Source organism: Piliocolobus tephrosceles, chromosome 4, assembly GCF_002776525.5.
Source record: "Piliocolobus tephrosceles isolate RC106 chromosome 4, ASM277652v3, whole genome shotgun sequence".
Taxonomy (NCBI): domain Eukaryota; kingdom Metazoa; phylum Chordata; class Mammalia; order Primates; family Cercopithecidae; genus Piliocolobus; species Piliocolobus tephrosceles.
This window is the reverse complement of record NC_045437.1, coordinates 108,984,491-108,996,881: the sequence shown is the minus strand read 5'-3', so window position 1 is coordinate 108,996,881 and position 12,391 is coordinate 108,984,491. Positions and strand designations below refer to the sequence as shown.

Here is a 12,391-nt window from a genome sequence, read left to right as displayed (position 1 = left end):
GAGCTAGACTCTGTCTCAAAAAAAAAAAAAAAAAAAGAAAAAAAAATACAGATAATGCTACAGGGAACTTCTCAGGTATATACATGGTCATGCTATTAATATATGCAGTATTTCAGAAGGACACTGATGTAGGAAAAAAGATCTGGAATGAATGTGATAGAAAAATAAAGTTTCAGATTATGAAAAATGTAAGTTAATAGAATCGTCAACTTGGAGTCCCCGCTTGTGTTCTAAGGTGTTTTCTGAAGTAAATGAAATTGGGGGGACTTTGAGGTCATATATTCTGAACTCCGCCCTTGTAGAACATTTCTGATACATCAACCAGCTTCTTATTAAGCACTTTTAGGTAGGAAACCTACTTTGAAAAGCACTAAGAAATTCAATAAGAAATAATTCCCTGATGGTCTATACAGAATAAATCTGATCTCTCTTTTCTTTATTAGTACTGTAAATAATGTGTGTTCTCAGGAGGTCTGTTAAACTGATTTTCAGTTCTAATTCAAAACGTGACATCCTTCCCCGTACTGTGTGTCCTTCATAGCTCTGTATCCTCCACAGATTTGATAAGTATAATACATATATTGGTTAGAAAGACAGGCTTGGGAGTCAGAAAGGCTAAGGTCTGCATCCTTGCTTTGTCATTCACTAGTTCTGTAATCCTGAGAAGATTGCATAGCCTTTTGTAAAGTCTCAGTTTTTTCATCCGTGCAATGGCATTATAGTATTTCTTCAAAAAGATGCTTGGAGGAATATGTAAGAGTATACTTGCAAAGTACTTACCCTAATGCAAAGATGTAAGTGTTCAATAATGATAAAGGTAGCTGACATGGAAATAATGATTATTGTTTTATGTTTTCAAATTATTGAGTAAGACATTAGGAAAAGACCAGCTTGGAGCCGTGAGATAGGTCTTCTTGCATGTTTAAGTCAATCCAGTAATCAGACCCTTCTTATTGTAGGTGTTGATTTAACTATGAATCATTTTACTATCCCCTCTAGCCTGCATTTCTTGAAATTGTATGTCAAGACAGAATGCACTTACACTTCATTCTGTAACTATCTGGAGTACCATGTTCCAGTGTGCTGAGTAAAAGGAGATTCAGTGGTGACCAGGGCAAGATTAGGTTTCAGCCTGCCTGAAGTGAAAATCTGTCAGTTGTCTTGCTGCTGACAGCCCTATCTGAAATGCCATTGCAATTTCCCTGAACTTTTAAGGATCTTAAAACTCTTTCTAAAAAAAGAAAATAATGTTACTTCCAAATGACTCATTCATAATACTTTTTAGAGTCTCAAAACAGGTGTTTGATTTTTTTTCTTAGTCTTTTAAAAAATATTTCACAGCATTTTGTTGAGGATTGACATTAAGTTCTTGTCTTCTTTTTGCAACCCAGAATCTTCCCTTGGTGAAGGTTAGTTTTTTTTATTTAGCTTCTTCACTTCCTGTGTGACCTTCAGTCCTATGCTTACTTCCTGAGTCCCTGTCTCCTCCTTTCACTGAAGGTAATGGTCCTCATCTACCTCAGAGTTGAAGGTTACATTTTCTTATGGAAGTGAAAGGACTTTGTGAGCTTTAAAGGACTATCTAAATATAAGGTGATGTTACTGCTATTTGTTTCCATATTTTCATCATTGGTTTTCAACTTTAGAGGTGAAAGAGTTATGATTTTTCTCTACTGTTTTTCTGCTAAGTCCTGTGTGCCATTTTTCTGCATTATTTAATATCATGTTATGATTTAAATGTTTCTCTTTGACTCTCACATTTAAATTTTATCAAGACCGGTTAGATAAAATGCTGTGTTCCTGCTCTTTGTGGGATGAAGGTAACAATCACGCTCCTTATTACCTCTGTATAGGTTGGTACTCTCCTCTAGATTCTCCTGTTTCACATTCACCTATCACCTGAAATCAAACTCCTCCCTGTCCCTACCTCCTTCAATTTTCTCAGCAGGGTCTCACATCATTAGAAGGTGCACTGTAGGATTCTTTGGTATGAGCATTCGTGACTGTTTTTGGCCAGGAATGTCACAGGAGCCTTCTGTTTTGAGCTTCTGTCTCTCTACCCCTTCTTTAAGAAAGTCCTTGTCTGTTCTTCTTGCCTCTAATTGCTAAATTGTTAATGGATCTCAACGACTTATACATCCTTGGTATCAGTTTAGCTATTTTCAACACACATTAGATAAATAGAAAACTGTGAGGCCAACATTTCAGGCCCGTCTCTTGTGTTGTACTGGTGGTGGTGGCGTGTTAGGTACAGATAGAGTGGAAGACAGAACACTCCTCCCCACCTAGAAATCAAAGTCTCAGGGGCAGTGCATATACATCGGTTTGTTAGTTTACAAAAGGAGGTAACCAGAAACTGCTTCATGAAGCCTCTGCTGTATACCACAATGTATTCTGGAAACTTCCTTGTTAAGTAGATATTTTTAGTTAGCATTTTTCCCCCAGTATGGTACAGTATAACTATAGAGTCACAGTATAATTTATTGTCCAAACTTTGACACTTTAGAGAATGATGAAGTGAGTTATTAATAATTATATATTCATAATAGGCATAAATTAGTACTCTCCTAGGCAAACTGGCACATAGGTTCATCCTAATTAAAGCCAGAGATAAACAAGGACTCAAGCATTCAATCATAGCTTTAATCAGAATGACACAGAAGGAAAGACTCAGCAACTCTAACTTGCTCTAATTTAAATAAAATATTAAATTTACTATAAGCCCCATAAAATATACAAAATAAGCAATATATAGTTAACTTAAAATAGGCCCTGAGACACTATAAAATGTTTAGCATATGAAAATATGATTTTACTTTATCACAAATTTGCCTCATGACTCTAGTAAGATGCTAGAGATAATAAAAATCAAGTTTTAAATTAAAAATAGTTTGCTTTCAATTTTTGATGTGTTTTTTTTTAATGGCAGGGAGTTAAAGATCTGTGATATCTTTAAAGGGCAGGCTAACCAGGGAAGTTTGAATAGATGTTTTTTTTCTTTATGAGTTTCTCATAGACAGCAAATAATGTTCCCAGTTTTTAGAATTTTGTCTCTCTGTTTATCCATGTAGCCAACTTGCAAATCAACAAGTATTTATTAAACAGCTCCAGTGTGCTGAGCCCTAGATACTAGGAATGCAGTTGCCAATGTGATGTGGCTCCTGTTTCTTTGTATCTGTTTGTCTGTGTTTCAGCTCTTTGTTTTCTACTATATATTTTTAATCTCTCTGTTCCTCTGTTCCTCTCCTTTTGTCTTTGAAGCAGATGTCTATCATTTCTGTATTTGGCAAAAGATTTGATGGTCTAGTCAGATGTTAAAGTCTTTTTTTTTTCTTTTTTTTGAGAGAAGGTCTTACTCTCTTGCCCAGTCTGGAGTGCAGTGGTGCAGTTACGGCTCACTGCAACCTCAACCTTCTGGGCTCAGACGATCCTTCTGCCTCAGCCTCCCAAGTAGCTGTGACTGCATCCATATACCCCCAAGCCTGGCTAATCTATTTTTTGTAGAGATGGGGGTCTCACTATATTGCCCACGCTGTCTCAAACTCCTGGCCTCAAGCAGTCCTCTTTCCACAGCCTCCCAAAGTACTGGGATTACAGGTGGGAACCACCATGCACAGTCTCAAAGTCTTACTAGAGAAAGAGACACTTGCATCTCTGACCCCTTTCTTTAAAAAATACACTTCAGGAAAAGAAATTTGAAGATGCCAATAGAGAAGGAGGAGGGTGCAGTAAAGTGCAAGTTTCCAGCAGCAAGCAGTGATAATTCTCACAGTTGTCTCTTTTGTTTATAAGGTTTTGTTTGTTTGTTTGTTTTGAGACAGAGTCTTGCTCTGTCACCCAGGCTGCGGTGCAGTGGCACAATCTCAGCTCATGGCACCCTCCACCTCCTGGGTTCAAGTGATTTCTCCTGCCTCAACGTCCCAAGTAGCCGGGACTACAGACATGCGCCACTATTGCTAACTTTTGTATTTTTAGTAGAGAAAGGGTTTCACCATGTTGGCCTGGCTGGTCTTGAACTCCTGATCTCAGGTGATCCACTTACCTCAACCTCCCAAAGTACTGGGATTACAGGTGTGAGCCACCACGCCCACCCTTGTTTATAAGGTTTTGTATTTAAGTTCTCCTAATTTTACTTGACTCTACTTTTCTCTTCTCCAGGAGGAGCACAGATGATCATTATCAAGTGGATTTAATAGCTCAGATGAACATTCAGGGAATTGAAAATAGTTAAATAGGGTTGGGAAAAGGTGTGCAAATTATGGAACAGGGTGGTCACTGATCAGTGGCAAGAAGTGGCCCAAGAATTAAGCAGAAGTAAGAAGTCAGTCTTACAAGCTATCTTAAGGAGCTTGAACTTTATCCTAAAGGCAAAGGGAAGTTTTTTGAGGTTTTTTTTTTTTTTTTTTTTTCAACTGAAAGAGTGACATGATCCTGTTTTCATCTTAAGAACCTACTTACCTCTTGGGAGGTTTGGAAGGAAAGTAAGTATGAGTGATGGCAGAACAGTTAGGAGGAGGTTTTAGAAATTTAGGAGAGAGTGACCTGGTCTAGGGGATCGAGAGGAGTATAGATTTCAGAAACAGCATATTTGGTGATTGAATGTGGGTGCCAGGGATGATTACACATTGTTCCCAGGTTTATTTTACTTGGACAGCTGAAGGTGGGGGTGCCACTTACTGAAATGGGCAGTGGGGAAACATGGGACATTGAGCAAATTTTCTCTGAAACATGTGGTTGCAATCAAAGTTGATACCGATCTTTTTGAAATAATCAATGTAGCATCTAATAGCTAACACAAATGTAACATTTCCTCACTAAGGGCTTTGGTTGTGAGCATTTGGAGAAGAGATATTTATCATAACTGATTATTATAGTTCATTTCCTTTGTTTTTTTCTACCCTTCCCAATGACATCGAGTCACCTTATAAAACAGAAGTCACAAAAGGACAGGCTAAAGTGTGTGAGAGTGTGTGTGCGTGTGTGTAAGTGCTAGCATCCAAGGATGATGTGGATGGTTAATTATGTTGGTTCATAAACCTCTGGCCCCTCTCAGTCCACTGGCAGAATAGCTGAATAAGAAAACAAAACTAATCAAAGTTACATATCATCCTGATTGAGAGAGTTCTAGGGTCAGATTGCTTGGGTTCCAGCTCTCACTCTGCTGCCTAATTCGTTGTGAGATCCTGGACAAGTTATTTCCCCTCTGAGTCTATCAGTTTTCTCATCTGCACAATGGAGAAAATAATAGTACTGACTTCATTTTTAAAGTCTTAACCTAAGTTATTATACATAAATTAATTAGGATGAGTTATCATCTAGTGTTAAGAACAGTGCATGGCATTGCTGTTATAATGGGTTTTCTTTTGGCAAATGGAATGAGCAGATAATAGGCAGAGTGTTATGTAATATAGGTTGGGTCTTTGTGATTTATTCCTCCCAGTAAGAGCATGTTGTGGTGGCTGTGGCAGTAATGATAGCTTAAAAGAGCTTGGAGTTATCCTTTGCATTCACCCTGTGAGGTGAATGCTATCAACTGTTTCAGTTTTGCAGGTTGGGGAGGCTGGCTTTTGGAGAGGTTAAGCAGCAGCCCAAGGCTACAGAGGTAGTGAATGCTGGGGCTGGGAAGTAAGCCAAGCAGTTGAACTTGAAAGCCGCACTTTTTAGCCACAACCCTGTATTGCCTCTGTAAGGTATGTTTGAGTAGTTCCTGTTCACTCAACAGCCCCCTCACACAAGAGTGGGGGGGGGGGGCTTTATTTTAATTGAAGGTGATTGGTTGTTAACCTTGATTATCAGGGTCTAAAACATCAGGTTTGAGTAGGGTCTAAAATATCAAGTTTGAGTAGCATAAGAGATCGTTAATCTCTCTTTTTGTTTCTCTTTTAGATATCAGTTTTTCTTGCAGGTGAAACAAGATGTCCTTCAGGGCCGCCTGCCCTGTCCTGTCAACACTGCCGCTCAGCTGGGAGCATATGCCATCCAGTGTAAGTGCCACTTAAACATATTTGCCTCAGAAATGTCTGGAGAAAGTATTTGCATTTTTAAAAGCGAGTTTACGTACTAAAACTCTTCTTAGAAATCCATGAGATTTTGCGAAAAAAAAAAAAAAGAATTTATTTGGAATTCAAGTTTTGTTCAGTGTTTCTTCAGAAGAGGTAAAAATGGAGCCAAGTACAAATCCCTCATGGTAGGCTGTATGGAGGTTTAGTCACTGGAATAGCAGTGATTCTTGATTAGGTAGAGGGTCTAACAATCTGTTCTATCTACATGTCATCTGAATTCATTGATTCTCCTCCCCACACCCTCACCCAAGCTTCTATGTGTCAGAGATCCCATTGCTCCTGCACTGCTGTTGTGAAGAGTCTGCATGGCCAGGTGCCATCACTAGGTTCAGCGTGTGGCATGGGTGTTGAGCTCAGTGCTCTGCAGCTCTTCATGTTAATATGGTGGCTGTGTGGGGTGGCTCCAGGGTGCATTGTCATTTTAGAGAGTGAGGCTGAGACTACTTCCAGTAAGAATTGGACACCTTCTAAGAATCAAGCTAGATGTGGGGAGAATAAGATAGCATGGTCCTTGCCCTTGTGACACTTGCAGACTAAAAATAATCTAGAAGAAATATGCGAGGAAAAATGTCATATAGATGAGCTGGGTTGGGGCTGCAAGGTAGATTAACATAAGGAGAAGCATTTGTATAGGAGTAATATAGTGGGCTGTCTGCTATCATTTTGCTTCTTTGTGTAAATTGTAATGGGATATGTGCAGATTTGTATTGCATTCCCATGATCATTATTTCAGGCAAAGATGTATTGAATCACATGTACTATTTCTTGGTGTCATTATCTGAGAGGATATATTGAGGTCATGGGTGTTTTTCACTTCGAGCATTTCTAGTGTTTGTTCTTGAAATGCTGTTTACAACATTTTACTTCACATACATTGTTAAGAGTAATTGAAGTAAAAACGATAATATAATTATAGTCTTTGGGAATGCAAAAATATAGAACTTCTGTTTTTAAGTCCAGAATTTGTTGCTACCATCCATATATGCTCATCAGAGTTGTTTTAGTAAAATTATTTAGTTGTCTTATATGTGAATTTTAATAAGACATCTGAAAAAATGTTTAAGCATATTAAGCATATTTTATTTCTGTATTTTAAGGACTATTTTCCTGAAATGGAAAAAACTATGATATCTTTCTTTTTTAGCGGAGCTTGGAGATTATGACCCATATAAACATACTACAGGATATGTATCTGAGTACCGGTTTGTTCCTGACCAGAAGGAAGAACTTGAAGAAGCCATAGAAAGGATTCATAAAACTCTAATGTAAGAATCATGACACTGTGTCTTATAGCATCATCCATCAGTCATCATCTTCTGCTATGCATGAGAAAAGTTTCTGGAATGATAAATTCTTCACCTGTGCGTTTAATATTCTAATACTCCTCTTTGTATAGTTTAACTACTTTTAACTCTAAAATGCTCATTGAAAACTTCAGTAATTTAAAAAGTGTAAAGGAGAAAGTAATTTCAATACGTAAAGTTACCATGTTTTTGGTCAATGGCCTTTCAGACATCTCTTTCTGTGTACAATTTCCCATAGAGAAAATCTGTCATACATAGGTTCATGTATTTATGATATTACATAGTGGAATCATTCTGTAAATACTAGATTTTGCCGTCTTTTTTTTTTTTTTTTTTTTTTGGTCACCAGGATCTTGTGAAATTAATCTTTCAACTATAAATATAATTTTTAATCACAACAATTTTTAACCATAAATGCATTAATATATTCTTCAATGTTTCCTCTGTCTGAAGTATCCCAGTTCTTCACAGTTATAAGCCAAGTCCTATTCAGGCCATAGCAATGAGTCTGGAAATAGTGATGATGCCAGTGTGGAACCTTTGAGGGTATTGTGTTAACACCACATGCATTTCTGGAAGTAGACACATTCCCCTAGTGGGATTTTCAATTCATGGCCTATAGCATTGAATTTATAATTTCGTTATAGTTATTTTGGTTAAATTCTTTACACTGGTTAACATTGCTTTATTCCCTGTTATGTAGCACTCCCTCTTGAATATGCTTGGTTTCAGATCTATTATAGTTAAGGGGAAAAAAAAAATGGCTGGGCATGGTGGCTTACACCTGTAATCCTGGCACTTTGGGAGGCTGAGGCAGGTAGATCACCTCAGGTCAGGAGTTTGAGAACAGCCTGGCCAAAATGGTGAAACCCCGTCTCTACTAAAAATACAAAAATTAGCTGGGTGTGGTGGCATGTGCCTGTAATCCCAGTTACTTGGGAGGCTGAGGCTGGAGAATCGCTTGAACCCCAGGAAGTGGAGGTTGCAGTGAGTCGAGATTGCACTATTGCACTCAGGGCCTGGGCAACAAGAGCGAAACTCCATCTCAAAAAAAAAAAAAAAAAAAAGAAAGAAAGAAAGAAAGAAAAAATGTAGAATTAATCTGGTCACAAAAAAATGTTTGCCTAAAGGATCCCTTTCGGTGAGTGTAGAAGTAGAAGTCAGCTGCTGAATTGCAATCAGAGAAAGAGGCCCTCTATGTTGTATTAGCATGTACTAGAAGGCTCTCCAACCTGATTGTAGAGTCCTTCATTTTCAGATTTTGCTGAAGTAGATGCTCAGAGAGAGCTTGTTATAATGTTAGGAAGGGCAGTGTGTTTGGCACATTCTGAGAGTACTGATTCTGCTAGGGGTTTCAAAGCACAATTGTATACTGAAATTATCAAGGAGTTTTGGGTAAAGGCTCTCATGTGTTTTACATGATAGTGTTGACAGTGTGACTGTTATTTCTAAGAATAAAGCTTGATCAAAGTGTAGTGTGTCTAATTTGATGAACATTCTTTTTGGATTTCAAAAGTATGGTATGTTGGTGGTTTTCCAGTGCATTGTGGCTGAAATGAAATATGTCACTGCAGGATTTCTTAAGTTTTAAGATTCGGCCTCCTTTGGTTATCTATTAAAATCTCAATCCCTCTCTCTCTCTCTGTCTCTGTCTCACACACACACACTCGCTTGCACATGCATGTTTAACTCTTCTGTGCAGATTTCTGGCTGATGTTCACCCTCATCAGGAATGAATGCTGTTTTCTTTATATTACCACCAATGAAGATTTTGGGAAGAATTCTGTACTCTGTATTCAAAAAATGACATTTTTAAAAAATGACAAACATTTTTACAATCTCTGTACGTTAATCAATGTATTTTCAAACTACACATGTGCTCAGGAGATCTTGATATGACCCCAGCTGGGTGGTGGCGGCCCCATTCTCTTCCTCCTACCGACTACTGCTCTAGTTCCCTTTGCTTTCGATGGAGAACTGCTGCACAGAGACGTTTTACTCTTTGTGAAGGGAATGCTATTTAATTTGAGTGCTTGTATTCTCAATAACCTCTTTAGGAGTTTCTGAAACTGAGAATTTTTAATATATGCTGGGACATTGGGGATAGGCTATAATGAGCCAGAATGGACTTGGTAAATGAAATTAATGTAAGTATCACTTCAGAGTATAAAATTTTGTCACCAAGAAGCAAAGGCCTTCTTGAAATACAAGGACTTATGTTTGCATTAGTAAAAAGTATTATTTGTTTTCCCAGTGAATACAATGAAGATAGTTTGCATCCCTGTAAGTGCAGTAGCTGCTGTAAAATAAGGCTCTTTGTTTTTGTGCTGGGTATAGGGGTCAGGCTCCTTCTGAGGCTGAGCTGAATTACTTGAGGACTGCCAAATCCCTGGAGATGTATGGCGTTGACCTCCATCCCGTCTATGTGAGTAACATAACACAAAATATTTTAAGCTGATGACATTTTTCTTAAAAAGTCACTGAGACTCCCAAAGGAAGGTTGCAGTTCTGTTGTTTAGCAAGCAGATGATACTTTTTTATCTATGTTTTTCTAACACAAAGCAGCTCTTGTGTGGATTAAACCCTAATGAGTTTTGCATAAAAATCTGTGATTATATTTCCATGTGTAGAAAACAATTAAGTGGGCTTGAAAACACAATCTGGATAACATATCCAAAGGGCTTAGCTAAACATCAAAACAATATAAAAGTGATGTATAGGCCGGGTGTGGTGGCTCACGCCTGTAGTCCCAGCACTTGGGGAGACCGAGGTGAGTGGATCACCTGAGGTCAGGAGTTTGAGACCAGCCTGGCCAACACAGCGAAACACTGTCTCTACTAAAAATACAAAAATTAGCTGGCGTGGTCGCGGGTGCCTGTAATCCCAGCTACTCAGGAGGCTGAGACAGGAGAATGGCTTGAACCTGGGAGGCAGAGACTGCAGTGAGCTGAGATCGTGCCCCTGCACTCCAGCCTGGCAACAGAGCAAGACTCCATCTCAAACAAAAACAAACAAACAAACAAAAAGATGTATAATTGACTGTATTAGACAGAAAACAGGAGGATTTTTCAAAAAATAGATTTTATGGCAGCAAAACACAAATATAGTCACTTGCCAGGTAAAGTAGGCATTAGGCAATAGGCCAGGCGCAACTACTGCTGATTCTGTTAATATGAAGGTTACCACCTACTATAGGTATCATTGCATTAATAGAAATATTTTTACAGATTTTTTTCAGTGGTTTATGAAAACTTGCTGAATAGTAGTCAGTGAGCAATTACACTGAATCTGCACTGAGTGTTCTGGATCTGGGTTTTAACCTTTGAGCTACTTCGCTTAGGCTACCAAATGATTGTTCTATGCCAATGAGATTAGAATGCCTTTGTCTTTGAATTAAGAGGAGTATGGGTAGCAGTAGTTAAATTTTATTTGAGAAAATGAGCCAGGTACTTTATTCTTTATAGGAAATGAATTGCTGAAGAGTATTTATAGACTGATTTTTTTTTTTTAATCAATTGGATTATGGAACTCAGTTTTTAAAGAACCCTAATAAAAGTTTCTCTAGTGCAAATAACATTCATGCATTCATTTTGTGCATGTCTTTTGCTCATTAGCATTTCCTCCAAGAAGAAACAATATCTTACTATTTTTACAGTTAGAAGCACTCCTGTTTAATGTGGCAATAAAAGCTATAGATTTGGGGGAAGAAGTAGTTCCCTGATATATTATATTCCAGTTTTGTTAGGTCATTAAATGCTTCATAGCACTGTCCTTATACTGCTAAAACTGTAGAATCATTATTGTTTTCCCTTCCCTCCCTTTAGCTGCATTAATCTTGTTAGGTTTTTCAGTTTTTAAAAGAAAACATTCCATAGGAAATTTATAAAGAGAGTCTTCTGTGAAATGCTTCTACATTTGTATAATGTTTTCCTAATTAGAAATCACCTTTTGTTGATGGTAGAAATTTATGGCAAATGAGCTAGATTTATTAGATTCTTCAGTGGATTCCTTTAAGGTTTGAATTTTAAGAACTGAAAAGTGGGCATCGGCAAGTATTCTTCCAAATGTGTTGCTTTATGTTCTTTGTGAATATAATTTTGCAGGTTACCGTTTATCTTAGAGTAGAAATACTCTAAGATAGTTCCGTGCATGTCCTTGGTACCCACTCTGTGACTTTTTCGTTTTAAGATCCTATTTTTAAAATTTGGATTTATTATTGCCTGAAAATAAGGGTTCTCTAGTCTTTACCAGAAGAGATTATACGTTTACATTTTTGAGCAGTCTTAAAGTTATAGGTAGAAGTAGGAAGAAACATGATGGAGACTTCAGAAAATTCAAGTGTGTGTCTGCTAGCGACTGCCTAAACTTTCTAGAGAGAGTTGGGGTGGGGACGAAGTGGGTTTCATGATTGTCCACATCAGAGATAAATCAAGCCATTTCAAAAGCACCCTTGATAGAAGCCAGTGGTTCTCAGTCTTTGACTGCACAGAAGTATCACCTGGGAGTCCTGTGTTTTTTCTGCTACTTTGGCCTCTTCATTAGAGATTCTGATTTAACTGTTTCTGGTAGTGCCCAGGCATCAGCATTTTAAGCTGCAGAGTGATTCCAGTTAATATGCTGCAAGTGTTGAACACCACTGTGTAAGGAAAGTTGGGTAAGTCCGGTTGGCCTGACTGGTAGTCCAGGTTCATTTTAATTAACTGAAGTAGCAAGTATGAAGAACAGTAACAGAAAGTTTCTTTTAAAACTTTGAAAAAATAAGCAACAAGTTAGCTACTATCATAGTATATCTAGCTTTCTAGACTGATGTCTTTCAAAAATTAAATCCAATATTGTAACAAATTATATTTGTATGGTCAATTATAGTTTGACAAAGAGATTTTATGTGAATATGTGATTATAGGCATATGTTTGCTTTTGCAGGGAGAAAACAAGTCTGAATATTTCTTAGGATTAACTCCAGTTGGTGTTGTTGTCTACAAGAATAAAAAGCAAGTGGGGAAGTATTTCTGGTAGGTATGGCTT

General features: G+C 37.7%; 1 protein-coding gene across 2 annotated transcripts in view; it reads left to right on the top strand.

Annotated features, from left to right (window-relative positions):
- Positions 1-12,391, top strand: part of EPB41L4A (erythrocyte membrane protein band 4.1 like 4A) — a 265,108-nt gene that overhangs the window by 149,594 nt on the left and 103,123 nt on the right. For both annotated transcript variants that reach the window (XM_023212271.3, XM_031935444.1), the window contains 4 exons: positions 5,887-5,984; positions 7,207-7,327; positions 9,704-9,791; positions 12,290-12,378. In XM_023212271.3, the coding sequence (XP_023068039.1) occupies positions 5,887-5,984; positions 7,207-7,327; positions 9,704-9,791; positions 12,290-12,378 (396 nt within the window). The remainder of the gene's footprint in view (positions 1-5,886; positions 5,985-7,206; positions 7,328-9,703; positions 9,792-12,289; positions 12,379-12,391) is intronic.